Here is a 14220-nt window from a genome sequence, read left to right on the forward strand (position 1 = left end):
TCCTGGCTCGCCCAGGCGTACTACTCTGTGTTGTCATCTGAATCATGTTTAAAGTACACTGGCCTACAACTGTCTGGTTCTATCAGTGTTTTTCTGCTTCCATGGCTCTGGGAAAGAGGGCTGGGATGCTTACCCCAAAGCCAATCTTTATTGCTTTTTTTGGTCTGCTTGAAGTGAGTCACTGGATTTTAGTGTTATGAACCTCTTCCTTTCCTGACGGATATGAGTTACTTTTCCAGTGTTCCTGGGAAACACATTACTGTATACAGGAGGGTCACAATTTCCCAGCCTTATTGTTGATGTGTATAACTACTTCAAAATGAGGAGTGAGGGTGGCCAATGGCATATTGTGATTATTTAAAGTTCTACGTGTAGGTATATGAATTGGATCACTCTGTGTGATTGGGATGGCCTTCATGCATCTCTTTCCATTGTTTTTTCAAGCAATACCGCAGTGCTGGCTGAAATAATAAAACCAGAGCCAACTCAGATTCCAGCGCTACAAAACCAAAAACGCTTAGAATTTCTCTGATAACGTGCAACTGTGACCCTAATCTGTTTCTCTGTCGTGTCTGTCTGTCCATTCTTGTATGCAGACAATAAGTGAAATTTACAAGGATCTAAGTGTCACTTGTAAACGTTATGTTCTTGCCAGTGGAGGTAAGCCGACCTGCCTTCCCGACCAATGTTCTTGTAACTGGTTTCTGTGGCTAGTAATTCAGAACTAAAAAGCACTAATTGTTTTAGACATCACACAAGGATCCACCCTGAGAGGATTATATCTGAACTCTAGTAACAGACAGAACTGTGTGTCTTCCTTAACGTGGTGATTAGAGAGGAGATCTTGGTGAACATAAAACGACCTGAGGGCACCCCACTGAACAGCTTCCGGAGAATCATATGGTGCCCCTTCATCCCAGACGAGAATGAGGAGAGCGGTGAAGAAGGCAGCCAAACGTTGGCATTGCTGCACGAGGACAGGGTAAGGAGGCCTGTGGGTCTTACTTGAAACGTTATCCCCTATTGTAATCCCAAGAGAGACTGTAATCCTCCTCTGGGTCCCTGGATTGAAATGCGGGTATGGTCACATGATGGGAATGTAATGGTTATGGACTACGCTGAATAGCAGAACCCTCCCATGTTAATGAACCATGTGTTCAGGAGAGGCTAGAATAGCAATGAGGGTGCTGCAGGTATGCGATAAGATACATTGGTAACGGCTATGCCTCTTCCTGACTTCTAGCCAGTGTTGTTAAACATTCACTATTGTGAACACAAAACAGAATTCAGGCTCTGGTGCCTTTGTAAAATAAATGGGGCCTTCTGCTGGATTCTGCCTTTCCTGTCACTTTGATTACAGTAAGCAGATGCTCTTGCTGACACAGACTGCATAGCGCATATGGCACTGTTCATAATAAAAATGTTGGAAAACCACAATTTAATTGAGCACCTAAAGTGTGCTCTGAGATATGCAGGCATGGAAACCCATGGCCCCTTCCCCCAGGAGCAGAGTCAGAGGGGACGGAAGTGACATTAGCGTGAGGGTCCTTGTGTTTCAGGTTTGTTGTTGAACCTAAGTGAGTATGACGTGGTAGACAAACCAGACAGCTTCTGTTTAGAATCATGCTGGTTTCTAAATTAACCGTGGCCTCTGAGGGTATTGCTGTGATTAGTTCTGTGAAAAACCTTTGCTCGGCATGCAGTGACAATCAAAAAGCAAATGGGTTTAAGCTGTGTCAAAAAAGGCTAGAGAAGAGTACAGAAAATATTATGCCACTCTGCAGAGCAGGGGTAAAGCCTCTCCTTAAATACGAAATGTTCAATTCTCAACACTTCTTTTCAAAAAGGAAATATCAAAACAGAGAAGGGAACTCAGATTAGATGCATGAAATATTTCCACATGAGGGAGAATGAATACCAAACCATTTAGTTTAGAAAGCTGAATAAATGAGCCAAAGACCATGTTCAAAGAGCCTTAAAACTGCAAAGCGAAGGGTTCAGAAGTCAGGAAATGCCCAGACTAACTTTTCCCTGTGAATATGGGTTAGCAGGGTACATTAAATTACATGATTGCATTTCTCTGCCTGCTGAGTGCCCAGATGAGACAGTGAATGAGGTATGGCTGTGCAGTGAATGAGGCTGGAGCCCCCAGCGCCCCCTGTGCACAGCAGAAAGTGAACAGTGTGTGGTGAATAAGGAAGGATGATCTTGTGGATGAGGCCCTGCTCTGAGTCTCAGAAGATGTGGCTTCAGTTCACACCTCTCAGATCTGGGCCAGATGCTTAATCTCTCTGGACAAGAGTTTCAGAAGTACCCAGTCATTTGGGGTGCCTAAATTCTTAAGTGCTTTAAGACACTCTGAAAGGACTTGATTTTCAGAAAGTCCTGCGCACCTGCCATTTGAAAATCAGGCCCTTTTAAAGTGTGTCAAGTTAGACACCCAAAACTTGAGGCTCCCACAATTGCAGCAGGTCACTTCTGAAAATCTTGGCCTCTAGGCCTCAGTTTCCCATCTGTAAATAGGGATAACACTTTCCTGCCTCACAGAAGCATTGAGAATAAATTCACTATGTGCTTGTTGAGAGACTCTCAAGCACTGCAGTGACAAGGTTATATCCATTCCTCGGATCATCCTATTAGCCCTTCTCTGTACCTGTTCCAGTTTGAATTTATCCTTCTTAAACATGGGAGACCAGAACTGCATACAGTATTCCAGGTGAGGTCTCACCAGTGCCTTGTATAACGGTACTAAAACCTCCTTATCTCTACTGGAAATACCTTGCCTGATGCATCCCAAGACCGCATTCGCTTTTTTCACGGCCATATTACATTGGTGGCTCACAATCATCCTATGATCAACCAATACCCCAAGGTCCTTTTCCTCCTCCGTTACTTCTAATTGATGCATCCCTAGCTTATAACTAAAATTCTTGTTATTAATCCCTAAATGCATAACCTTATACTTCTCACTATTAAATTTCATCGTATTACTATTACTCCAGTTTACAAGGTCATTCAGATCCTCCTGTAGGATATCCCTGTCCTTCTCTAAATTGGCAATACCGCCCAGCTTTGTATCATCCACAAACTTTATTAGCACACTCCCACTTTTTGTGCCAAGGTCAGTAATAAAAAGATGAAATAAGATTGGTCCCAAAACCGATCCTTGAGGAACTGCACTGGTAACCTCCCTCCAGCCTGACAGTTCACCTTTCAGTAGGACCCGTTGTAGTCTCCCCTTTAACCAATTCCTTATCCACCTTTCAATTTTCCTATTGATCCCCATCTTATCCAATTTAACTAATAATTCCGCATGTGGCACGGTATCAAATGCCTTACTGAAATCTAGGCAAATTAGATCCACTGCGTTTCCTTTGTCTAAAAAATCTCTTACTTTCTCAAAGAAGGAGATCAGGTTGGTTTGGCACGATCTACCTTTTGTAAAACCATGTTGTATTTTGTCCCATTTACCATTGACTTCAATGTCCTTAACTACCTTCTCCTTCAAAATTTTTTTCCAAGACCTTGCATACTATAGATGTCAAACTAACAGGCCTATAATTACCCGGATCACTTTTTTTCCCTTTCTTAAAAATAGGAACTATGTTAGCAATTCTCCAATCATACGGTACAACCCCTGAGTTTACAGATTCATTAAAAATTCTTGCTAATGGGATTGCAATTTCATGTGCCAATTCCTTTAATATTCTTGGATGAAGATTATCTGGGCCCCCCGATTTAGTCCCATTAAGCTGTTTGAGTTTCGCTTCTACCTCAAATATGGTAATGTCTACCTCCATATCCTCATTCCCATTTGTCATGATTCCATTATCCCTAAGATCCTCTTTAGTCTTATTAAAGACTGAGGCAAAGTATTTGTTTAGATATTGGGCCATGCCTAGATTATCCTTGACCTCCATTCCATCCTCAATGTTTAGCGGTCCCACTTCTTCTTTCTTTATTTTCTTCTTATTTATATGGCTATGGAACCTTTTACTATTGGTTTTAATTCCCTTTGCAAGGTCCAACTCTACTTGACTTTTAGCCTGTCTCACTTTATCCCTACATGTTCTGACCTCAATAAGGTAGCTTTCCTTGCTGATCCCTCCCTTCTTCCACTCCCTGTATGCTTTCTGCTTTTCCTTAATCACCTCTCTGAGATGCTTGCTTATCCAGCTTGGTCTACAACTCCTGCCTATGAATTTTTCCCCTTTCTTGGGATGCAGGCTTCCGATAACTTCTGCAGCTTTGATTTAAAATAATCCCAGGCCTCCTCTACCTTTAGATCCATAAATTCTTCAGACCAATCCACTTCCCTAACTAATTTCCTTAATTTTTGAAAGTCAGCCCTTTTGAAATCAAAAACCCTAGTTGCAGGTTTATTTTTGTTAATCCTTCTGTTCAGTTTGAACATGATCACTTGAGCCAAGATTATCCCCTACAACCATTTCTTCTATGAGGTCCTCACTACTCACCAAAACCAACTCTAAAGTGGCATCCCCTCTAGTCGGTTCAGCACCTACTTGCTGAAGGAATCCATCAGCTATCGCATCTAGGAAAATCTGAGCCCTGTTATTATTACTAGCGCTCGTCCTCCAGTCTATATCTGGGAAGTTAAAGTCTCCCATGATCACGCAGTTTCCATTAGTATTTACTTTATTAAAAACATTAAAAAGGGCTCTATCCATATCCAGATTAGATCCCAGTGGTCTATAGCACACCCCAAGCACTATCCCAAAGGAGGCTCTAATAGCTTTCTTCCCCAATATAATTTTTGCCTAGATGGACTCAGTCATATCCATTTCATTGCTTCTTATTTCTTTACATTCTACCTCATCATTGATACACAGTGCTACTCCACCACCTTTACCTTTATTTCGGTCTTTCCTAAACAGCACAGACCCTTCAATACCCGTAGCCCAGTCCTGACGACTATTCCACCATGTTTCCGTTCTCCCTAGAATAGCTGGTTTCACTTCCTGCACCAGTAGCTCTAGTTCCTCCATTTTGTTACCCGGCTCCGCGCACTGGGGTACAAACATCTTCATTCCTGCTGTTTGGCCTCGCTCACATTCTGTACCCGATTAGGCCCGGTCATTCTACAGCCAGTATAACCTATTAGACTGGGATCCACACTGCCCTTCCTCCTTATCTATATTCTCCTACCCACGGCTGTATCCTTTCTTACTTCGTTTTCTTCCCTCTCAATGCTAAATTCTGGCGTGGAGATTACCTGGACATCTCCCAACCATCTCCCCCTAATTCCTAGTTTAAAGCTCTCTTAATCAGTTGTGCCAGCCTCCATCCTAGAAGTCTATTTCCTTCCCTACTCAGATGAAGTCCATCCCGAGAGAACTGTCCTCTGTCCATGAATGCCTCCCAGTGGCCATACATCCCAAAGCCCTCCTTATAGCACCACTGCCTGAGCCATCTGTTGATAGTCATAATCTTGTCACACCTTTGTTGCCCTTCTCTAAGAATAGGCAGAATCCCACTAAAGATTACCTGAGCCTCAATTTCCTTAAGCGTCTTCCCCAGCCTAGCATAGTCTCCCTTCATACGTTCCAGTGAGAATCTAGCCGCATCATTTGTTCCCATATGAAGGATAATTAGGGGATTCTTTCCTGCTCCCTTTAGAATCCTTTTCAACCTCAGGTCTACATCCCGTATCTTAGCACCTGGAAGACAGCACATCCTCCTATTCTCTGGATCAGCTCTGGTTACAGGCCTGTCTATTCTTCTCAGTAAAGAGTCCCCAATCACATAGACCTGCCTTTTCCTGGTGACGGTGCTATTCTCCAGTCTATCTACTGTTCCCTCTGGCTGCAAGTTCTTTCCATTCCTATTCTCCCTTGTCATCCTCCTTAACCCATCCTGTATCCTCCTGGGGCTCATATTTGGTGTAGTCTCCATTAACTCTTCTGCTTTTCCTATAGGACTAGCTGCTCTTCTCTTCTTCCTTGCCCTTCCACCTTCAGGGACCACCTGCTGAGCCCCTTCTTCATTTTCCAACTCTGCAAACCTATTCTTGAGCTCTATTTCTCCTTCACTAGCCCGTCTTTTCCTCTGCCTGGTTCTTTTAGTCACATGCTTCCACTGACCACTTTCCACACCCAGTCTCCCCTCAGAATTCCCCAGTCCTGCTTCCGTCTGCAAGGCTGAGCTTTTCCCTTCAGATACCTCATGTCTTTGCTCCATAATCTGCTCAAACCCCTTCCTAAACTCAACCAGACTTTCCACCTGATCTAGGTCTCTTTGAAACAGGACTAGATGGAAGCACATTAACCAGCTGTTTGTGTATGTCAGCAGGGTCCACATGGATTGTTAGTCTGTGGCAGACTAGTGCATGTTACGTTCGCACCCCCGCTTACTGCAAACTAAATGTTCATGTAGAGAAGCTCTCAGAGTGGATTCCTTGGATAGGAGTCTCATCTCCAGTCTGCTGCTAGGTAGGGTCTTATGGACCATGCTCAGCATTGATCTAATAGATGGAGTAACCCACACATCAGTGAAAAGCACAGATGGCACGGAATGGGAAGAAGCTGTGAACGAGAAGTATGTCGGAGAACTAATCTAGGGCTAGAGAGACTAGAAACACAGGCAGAAATTAATGTGAGACACAAGCGGGTGGGGGAATGCAGCTAATACATCAAGGGAAAAATAAACACCTCCTCCTCTCTAGAGGAATTCCTCTGGAAAGCAGCAACACCAAATGGCCCTTAGGATGGCAGAGGGCAGCAAGCAAAGCACGGATCTGCAGTGTGGTAGGGCAACGAAAAAGCACATACAGCTTTGGGCTGTATGTGGAGAGGCATCGTGACACTGTCCTTTTAAAACAGCTAAATCCATAGAGCTTGGCAATGAAGGGAATATAATAGTTGAGGGGTGGGAAAGCCAAGGAAGGAGCATGAGTGACCCGTAGAGCATAATAAAAACAGCGGGATTAAGTTACTAGGAAAATAAAGGCTTCGTATCTGGAGAAACATTTCACTAGCAGAAAGTTATCAGGCTACAAAGGAAAGGGGTGGGAATCCGCCACTTGGGACACTACTAGTGCTGTCTAACTGTAAAATGTACAGTAGAGAATAATCCTGGTGGGCCGGATGGGATGGACTAGGCCAGTCTTTCTCTGATTCCTGTGCTTTGGTCTCTGCTTTTTCCACGTACTATGGTGGTTAAGTCCCCATTGCTAAAAGAACCCTTCTTAAGCACTCAAGTTAGTTACGCTGCAAAACCTGATTGATTTCCAAGGTCGTACCTAGTTTAGCTGATCTCCAGGTTCTTCAGTCACAGCAGCAATGAAAAATCAGAAAAGGAACTGAATGCTTGGCTACTGGGGCTTCACTGGGTCCAAATCTGCCCCCATGCACAGTGCTGAGGAGGAGCAATCTGCCCATGCACGCAGGGCACTCAGAAAACTGGGCTGCTTGAGTCTGATGTTGTCTTGCCCACCACAGATGTCAGGGCAGAGGGCACCATCTAACTTATATAAGGGGCACCTGTGCTGAGGATTGTCCCCTTGCCCTGCACCCTCTTCAGAGTCCCTGCACTAGGCTGATAGGTTCTTCTGACTGATGCTCTCCAGGCACTGAGCACAGCGCAGGGATATGGGACCAAACTTGGATTCCCCTACATGACCAAGCTTTTGTTGCCCCTAGGCCTCTGAGGCTGCTGCATGAGGCTGGATGCATCATTGCTGTGCCCAAAAGCTGTTTTGTGTTTGTGTAGTTCTGAGTGAATATATTGCATGGGGCCCAGTGCTGCACTGGCCAGAGGTGGCAGCTGGACGAGAGGGTTTATGGCAGCTGTGACTGTTAAAAGGAGCTGGGGAGGTTTCAGGCACTGGCCTGCAGGCATGCACATGTACTCATTTCTCCTTGTTCTCCTCCAGGCAGAGGTTTGGGATCTGGATATTATCCGAGCCAACAACAGTTCCTGGCCAGTGGAGGTAACTAACATCAAAGAGGGCTTCATTGTGGTGAAAGGCCATAGCACGGTAAGAGCACTACTGCCTGTTGTTATCTAGAGCCCTCTGTCCTCTCTGGAACTTGGGTTCCCTCTGGTGGATGATCTTCTCAGAAGAGCAGTGTGGGGACAGGCGAGTCACTGACACACCAAAGCCGATCGCTGGAGCACTCTCCATGTCATTTTCAGTCTCTTTGGCATATCTTGAACCGTTAGCTCCCTCAACTTACTGAGTTGGACTGTTACCCACCTTAAATAAAGATGATGCAGCCCTGGGCTGCTGTCGGTGACTTAAAGTTGAATGAACGTCTCTGCCGCTGCCGAGCTGCTGAGTCATCTGTCTGGCATTACTGAACATTGCAACATAAATACCTACATTCATATCGCTTGATGAAATCAAAGGCAAGCAGGGATGTGATCATGTCCTTAGCTCCTTATGCCCTTGGGTCCTCATATGCATTGCCTGTGGGGCTGGTAGGAGCAGGAACTTCCAGGAGACAGACACCTGCCATGCCTTTCATAATGGAGAGGCTGGGCTGTCACTTCTATAGTCTGTCTTTCAGGACAAGCTCGTTTGCAGCTTGAGGCTGCGAGTCACCAAGCAATATGGTGGGGACACAGTCGTTCCTTGAAACACGACAGTGTTTAGTGGCTCAGCCATTTTCAGGAGAGTCCAATTTTCTTGCAGTTTCTTCTTACGGGCTTAATGGGCAGTTCTGCAAATGTCAGAGAGAGAGACCGGTGAGCCTGCATCTCAAAGCAACGTTAATTTTTGTTACAGCCAAACCAGCCAAAAGCCACCTCTGGAGAAATGCTGTGTTGGCCCATAAATGCTTTGGCTGCTGCAGACAATCAAAGGACAAATTATTTACCCAATGGCTCTTGTGGAGCATGGTACTTAGTCCTTTTGTGTGGATCTCTGTGATTACCTTAGAAGTGTGCGACTTACCAGGTAGACCCTCAAAGCTCAGCTGCCCTGGGAGTGTAAAAAGGCATTCAGGCTCTTTGGCTTTTGCCTTCTCAACAGCAGCATCTCTTCTGATGCTCTCACACTTACCTTTCACCTTCTCAGACAGAATGGGGGAACTATGACAACAGGAAGGATAAGAATGTACATATAGGAAAAGTTATGAACTCAGTTTGGCAGACTTCATTATATGTGGTCTTTGGGGACCCTTGTCCTACCCTTGCAAGGAGCTGAATAGGATCAAAGGGTCTCTTTCATCTCTGACTTCTGTATCACATGGGGCTTAGTTCCCATTAAACTACAGTCAATTTCTGAAATTATAGGAATGCAGAAAACTAATTACACTGTAAGGGATTGCTGTCAATGTGTATAAGGTGCATCATTCGTAATTGTGCATATATAAGATTTTCAAAGGTATCAGAATGACTTGGGAGCCATTCCCATTGAAAGTCACTTACGTGCTTTCAAAAAACCCATCCGTAGACCATGAGTGTAATTTAAGATTCACAAATCCTATTCATGATATTTCTAAAGGGTTGTCTAAGCACCAGGTACAGTTTTAGCTATATGGGAATAGTTTTGCTGGTACAACTGCTAGTGTGGGTGCAGTTATACTGGGAAAGCTTATTTCTGAGAAATGAAGAAGACACTGCCTGCTGATTGAGGCTGACGTGTGTGGGGGGGTGTCTCCCCAGCTGGGATCTGTGTGGGGTCTCATGGCCTTCTCCAGATGTTTAGTAAGTCTTTGCTCTCATTTCACCTTTCACTCAGTATGGAGAGTGAAACCATTAGAATCTGGAAAGGAATAACAATGAATGAGTTTGGTTTCACTCTCCATACTGAGTGAAAGGTGAAAAGTAAATAAAATTGCATCACTGGGGGAAAGTAAATGAGAATTGTACAATTTCTTTGAGGGATGGTCCCCATGTGTATTCCACCCGTGGGTACACACGCGCACCACGTGCCTGAGATCTTTAGAAAGCCGTGTCCGTTGGTCCTCACATGCGCAGTTGTTCTCCTTGTGCTCTGAACCGAGGGCATAAGGGGCGGTGCAGACCGGGACCTCTCCAGTTCCTTCTGACTGCCGCATGGCCTGAGTCAGAATCTTCTGCGTCCACAGCTGCTTACTTTGACTGCTTCAGTCTGTGAATATTGTAAATAGTTTCAGTATTCTTTTAGTCTTAAGTATGAGTGTAGGTCGGTAGCTGTTTTCCCCCCACTTCAGGGAAATGCTTCCCAGGAGACTAGGATTAGGCCCAGAGTACCAAGGTTTAAGAATTGCGTGTTCTGCCCCAGCTCCTTTTCAATGAGCAAGGAACACCAACACTGCCTTTACTGACTAGACTAGGCTCACATCTCAGCTAAGTGCAGTATGGGCTGCTCATTCCCTCCCAGAACTCATGAGGGTCGAGAGCAAAGACGTACTAAACATCTGGAGAAGGCCATGAGACCCCATGCAGATCCCAGCTGGGGAGACACCCCCCCACCCACCCCCCCCGCGCGCGCACCACGTCAGCTTCAATGAGCAGGCAGTGCCCTTCAAAGCGCAAGCTCGGGAGTTGAGGACAAGACTTCTAAGCCTAAGGAGAAGGTGTCTCATGAGAGTAAGGAGCACTCTCACAAGCATAGAGACAAGTTCTCTGCTTCCGGAGCTGACCTGAAGAAAAGAGATCCCTCCTTGACTCCTCAGAGTCGGGGGAGTCCCCTCACGCAGGGGTCCTAAAGATTTAGTCCTGAGTAAATCTCCTCAGCAGGAGAAAGTTGCACAAAGGAGCACACATCCGTCGGTTCTGGGTCCAGTGTGCAAACTAAAGATAGACATCCCACGCTGGTCCCTTCAACATCCAGATCAGACTATGTGCCAATATCATCATGTCCCCAGAGGGATCCGACTTCCACTGTGACCAGAGAAGCACTGGATCCAATGGCTCCACCAAGTGACTCACCCTGTACCCTGGGGCAGTCTGAGACCTACGTTTCCCCAAAGGACATTTTTGCTCTCCCCTGTCCTCACTCCCATTTCCTCTTTATTCAGACACGCAGTTCTTCCCATGGAAGAAGCTATTCTGAGGACATAGAGCCGCTCTCCTTTCCCACCCGCGAGCCTGAGTACCCAGCCATTGGTATTGTCAGCTTCGCTGGTAGCTTAGGATTCAGCTTTTTCATCTGATGAGTCAGAGGTTCCAGAAGAGCCCCTAGCCTGCCATTCAGAAACGGGGCTGGACAGAAGCCCTAGGAGATGAGGGTTCTGTTTGCCGATCAGATGACTTTGCAAGAGACAGGTGGTACCCAGTGCCATGGGATCCTCCTCAGCTGGCTGATCCTTCATGCTGGCGTTATTGGTTCCTGTAGGATCTCTGCTCTAGGCAGCTGGGATCACTACATGAGCCTTACTTGCCATTTCTTGGTCAGCACCTACTGGCCCCATCAGAGTTTGCGGAAGACAAAGTTGAACCGGATCCGACTAGTTCAACTGTTCTGGGAGCAACTTCATCAACTTCCCCAGATGAGGCAGTTACCCCATCTCCATCTGACACGTACAGGCAATATCAGGAACTCCTTCAAAGGGTGGTGTCTGAGCTCCAAATGCAGCTTGAAGAAGTTGAGGAGCCCCTATGTAGATTGCTGGACATCTTGCAATCCACGGGTCCCAGTTGAGCAACCCTCCCAGTTAACGAGGCCATCATGGATCCAGCTAGAACAGTGTGGCACACTTCTGCTTTCTGTGCTCCTACCCCAAAGAGGGTTGAGAAGCTCTACTTTGTTCCATCTAAGCGGAGGCAGAGTTTCTATTCTCAAATTCTGTGATGGCACAGGGAGTCACCAAAAGATCCAGGCTGCAACACCCCTGTCAACACCCCTGTCACTCTGAACTCTAGGGTACAGATCTGGGGACCTGCATGAAAGACCCCTTAAGCTTATTCTTACCAGCTTAGGTTAAAAACTTCCCCGAGGTACAAACTTTGCCTTGTCCTTGAACCCTATGCTGCCACCACCAAGCGTGTTAAACAAAGAACAGGGAAAGAGCCCATTTGGAGACGCCTTCCCCCCAAGCCCTACACCCCCTTTCCTGGGGAAGGCTTGATAAAAATCCTCACCAATTTGTACAGGTGAACACAGACCCAAACTCTTGGATCTTAAGAACAATGAAAAATCAATCAGGTTCTTAAAAGAATTTTAATTAAAGAAAAGGTAAGAGAACCATCTCTGTAAAATCAGGATGGTAAATACCTTACAGGGTAATCAGATTCAAAACATAGAGTATCCCTCTAGGCAAAACCTTAAGTTACAAAAAGACACAAAAACAGGAATATCCATTCCATTCAGCACAGCTTATTTTAGCAGCCATTTAACAAAAAGAAATCGAACGCATTTCTAGCTAGATTACTTACTAAATTAACAGAGTTTCTGAGATTGCATTCCTGATCTGTTCCCGGCAAAAGCATCACACAGACAGACAGACACCCTTTGTGTCCCCCCCTCCAGCTTTGAAAGTATCTTGTCTCCTCATTCGTCATTTTGGTCAGGTGCCAGGGAGGTTATCTTAGCTTCTTAACCCTTTACAGGTGAAAGGGTTCTGCCTCTGGCCAGGAGGGATTTTATAGCACTGTATACAGAAAGGTGGTTACCCTTCCCTTTATTTTTATGAGACCCCCAAAACTGCACCCTTGGACAAGGTGCCTGTCATACAGCTCAACCTCCTAGGGAGAACGGTCTTCTCTGCCTTTCTCCAATTTAGAATTTCAAATGATCAGGCCCTTCTAGCTAAATACAACTTCACTAATTATGCAACATTGTTGGATTTTAAAGAAACACTCCCTCAGGAAAATAGAACTCAGTTCCAGTCCTTGCTTGATGAAGGAAAATTAGTGGCCAAAACACTCTACAGGCTGCAGTAGATGCTGTGGACACAGCATCCAGAGAGATTGTTACAGCCATTGTCTTGAGGAACGATTCCTGGTTACAATGCTCAGGTTTCCCTAGAAAGGTGCAGAGTACCATTCGAGATCTGCCCTTTGATATAGTTAACCTGTTCAGTGATAAGACGGATGATTCCTTCCACACTCTGAAGGACTTGAGGACAATGTTTTGTTCTCTGGATAGCTGTACACCTGCTCTGAAGAGGCAGTATCACAGCGCAAGACACCTCAACAATTTTACTACTAATGCTCCCAGGAATCATCAATCAAACAATAGAGGTTCAAAGGTCCAGGTACACTGCTCCTGCAACATCTATTGCCACAGCTCACTCTAACCCACAGCCAAGGGATTTATTTTGATGGGACTGTTTCGACCCACATCCCTTTATTGATGCCACTTCATCCTGTCCCTCAGTTTTTTGGAGGCTTCCTTATCCAATTTGCCCACACTGGACAGCTTTAACAGACAAATGTGTGCTAGAAATTATTCACTACCAGACATCTGATTGAGTTTGTCAACCTCTTCCTGGTCCATTTTCAGGGACCAGTCTCACAAGGAAATTCTGTGTCAAGAAGGGGACTCTCTTCTCCACCAGGGAGCCACAGAGGAGTTCCGTCTCAACTTGAAGGGAAAAGATTCTACTCCCCATACTTCTTAGTCCCCAAAAAGAATGGGGGATGGAGGCTAATTCTTGACTCACAGACTCTAAGGCCAGAAGGGACCATCATGATCATCTAGTCTGAACTCCTGCACATTGCAGGCCACAGAACTTCATCCACCCACTGCTGAAATAGACTCCTAACCTCTATGCCAACTAACTATAATTATCTAAAATTCTAGATGGCATCAATGATCCCCTCTCTGGAAGACGGCACCTGATTCGCGGCTCTTGACATGGAAGATGCATAATTTCACATAGACGTTCCCTCATCCCTCAGAAGGGTCCTCAAGTTCTTCCTTTGTCAAGTCCATTATCAAGTCAGAGCTCTTCCATTCTGGCTAGCTACCACACCCAGAGTCTTTACAAAAGTCTTTTCAGTGGTGGCAGCTTGGATGAGGAGAAACCAGTTTACCATCTTCCCATTCCTCAGCAGCTGGTTTCTGACAAGCAGATTGTACAAGGAAATCCAGTTTATCAACCAATTCCTGCTCCAGCTACTAACTTCCATAGGAATTTGTGTCAACCATGAAAAGTCCACTTTGACCCCACAAGGTCCATAAACTTCATATGAGCAACCTTGGACTCGACTACAAGTGCCTGTCTACCTATCGAGAGATTCCATGCCATGGGGCGATCTTGTACAAGAGGTCACTCTTAGACTCCAGTCAGAACTTGCCCTTTCCCTTCTCAGCCGCATGGCCTCATG

General features: G+C 45.5%; 1 protein-coding gene across 3 annotated transcripts in view; it reads left to right on the plus strand.

Annotated features, from left to right (window-relative positions):
- Nucleotides 1–14220, plus strand: part of EDC4 (enhancer of mRNA decapping 4) — a 55432-nt gene that overhangs the window by 10491 nt on the left and 30721 nt on the right. For 2 of the 3 annotated variants that reach the window (XM_073307245.1, XM_073307246.1), the window contains exons 6-7: nt 835–982; nt 7892–7996. In XM_073307245.1, coding sequence (XP_073163346.1) covers nt 835–982; nt 7892–7996 — 253 coding nt within the window. The remainder of the gene's footprint in view (nt 1–834; nt 983–7891; nt 7997–14220) is intronic. The other variant, XM_073307248.1, reaches the window with a different exon arrangement.

Source organism: Lepidochelys kempii, chromosome 12, assembly GCF_965140265.1.
Source record: "Lepidochelys kempii isolate rLepKem1 chromosome 12, rLepKem1.hap2, whole genome shotgun sequence".
Classification (NCBI taxonomy): Eukaryota; Metazoa; Chordata; order Testudines; family Cheloniidae; genus Lepidochelys; species Lepidochelys kempii.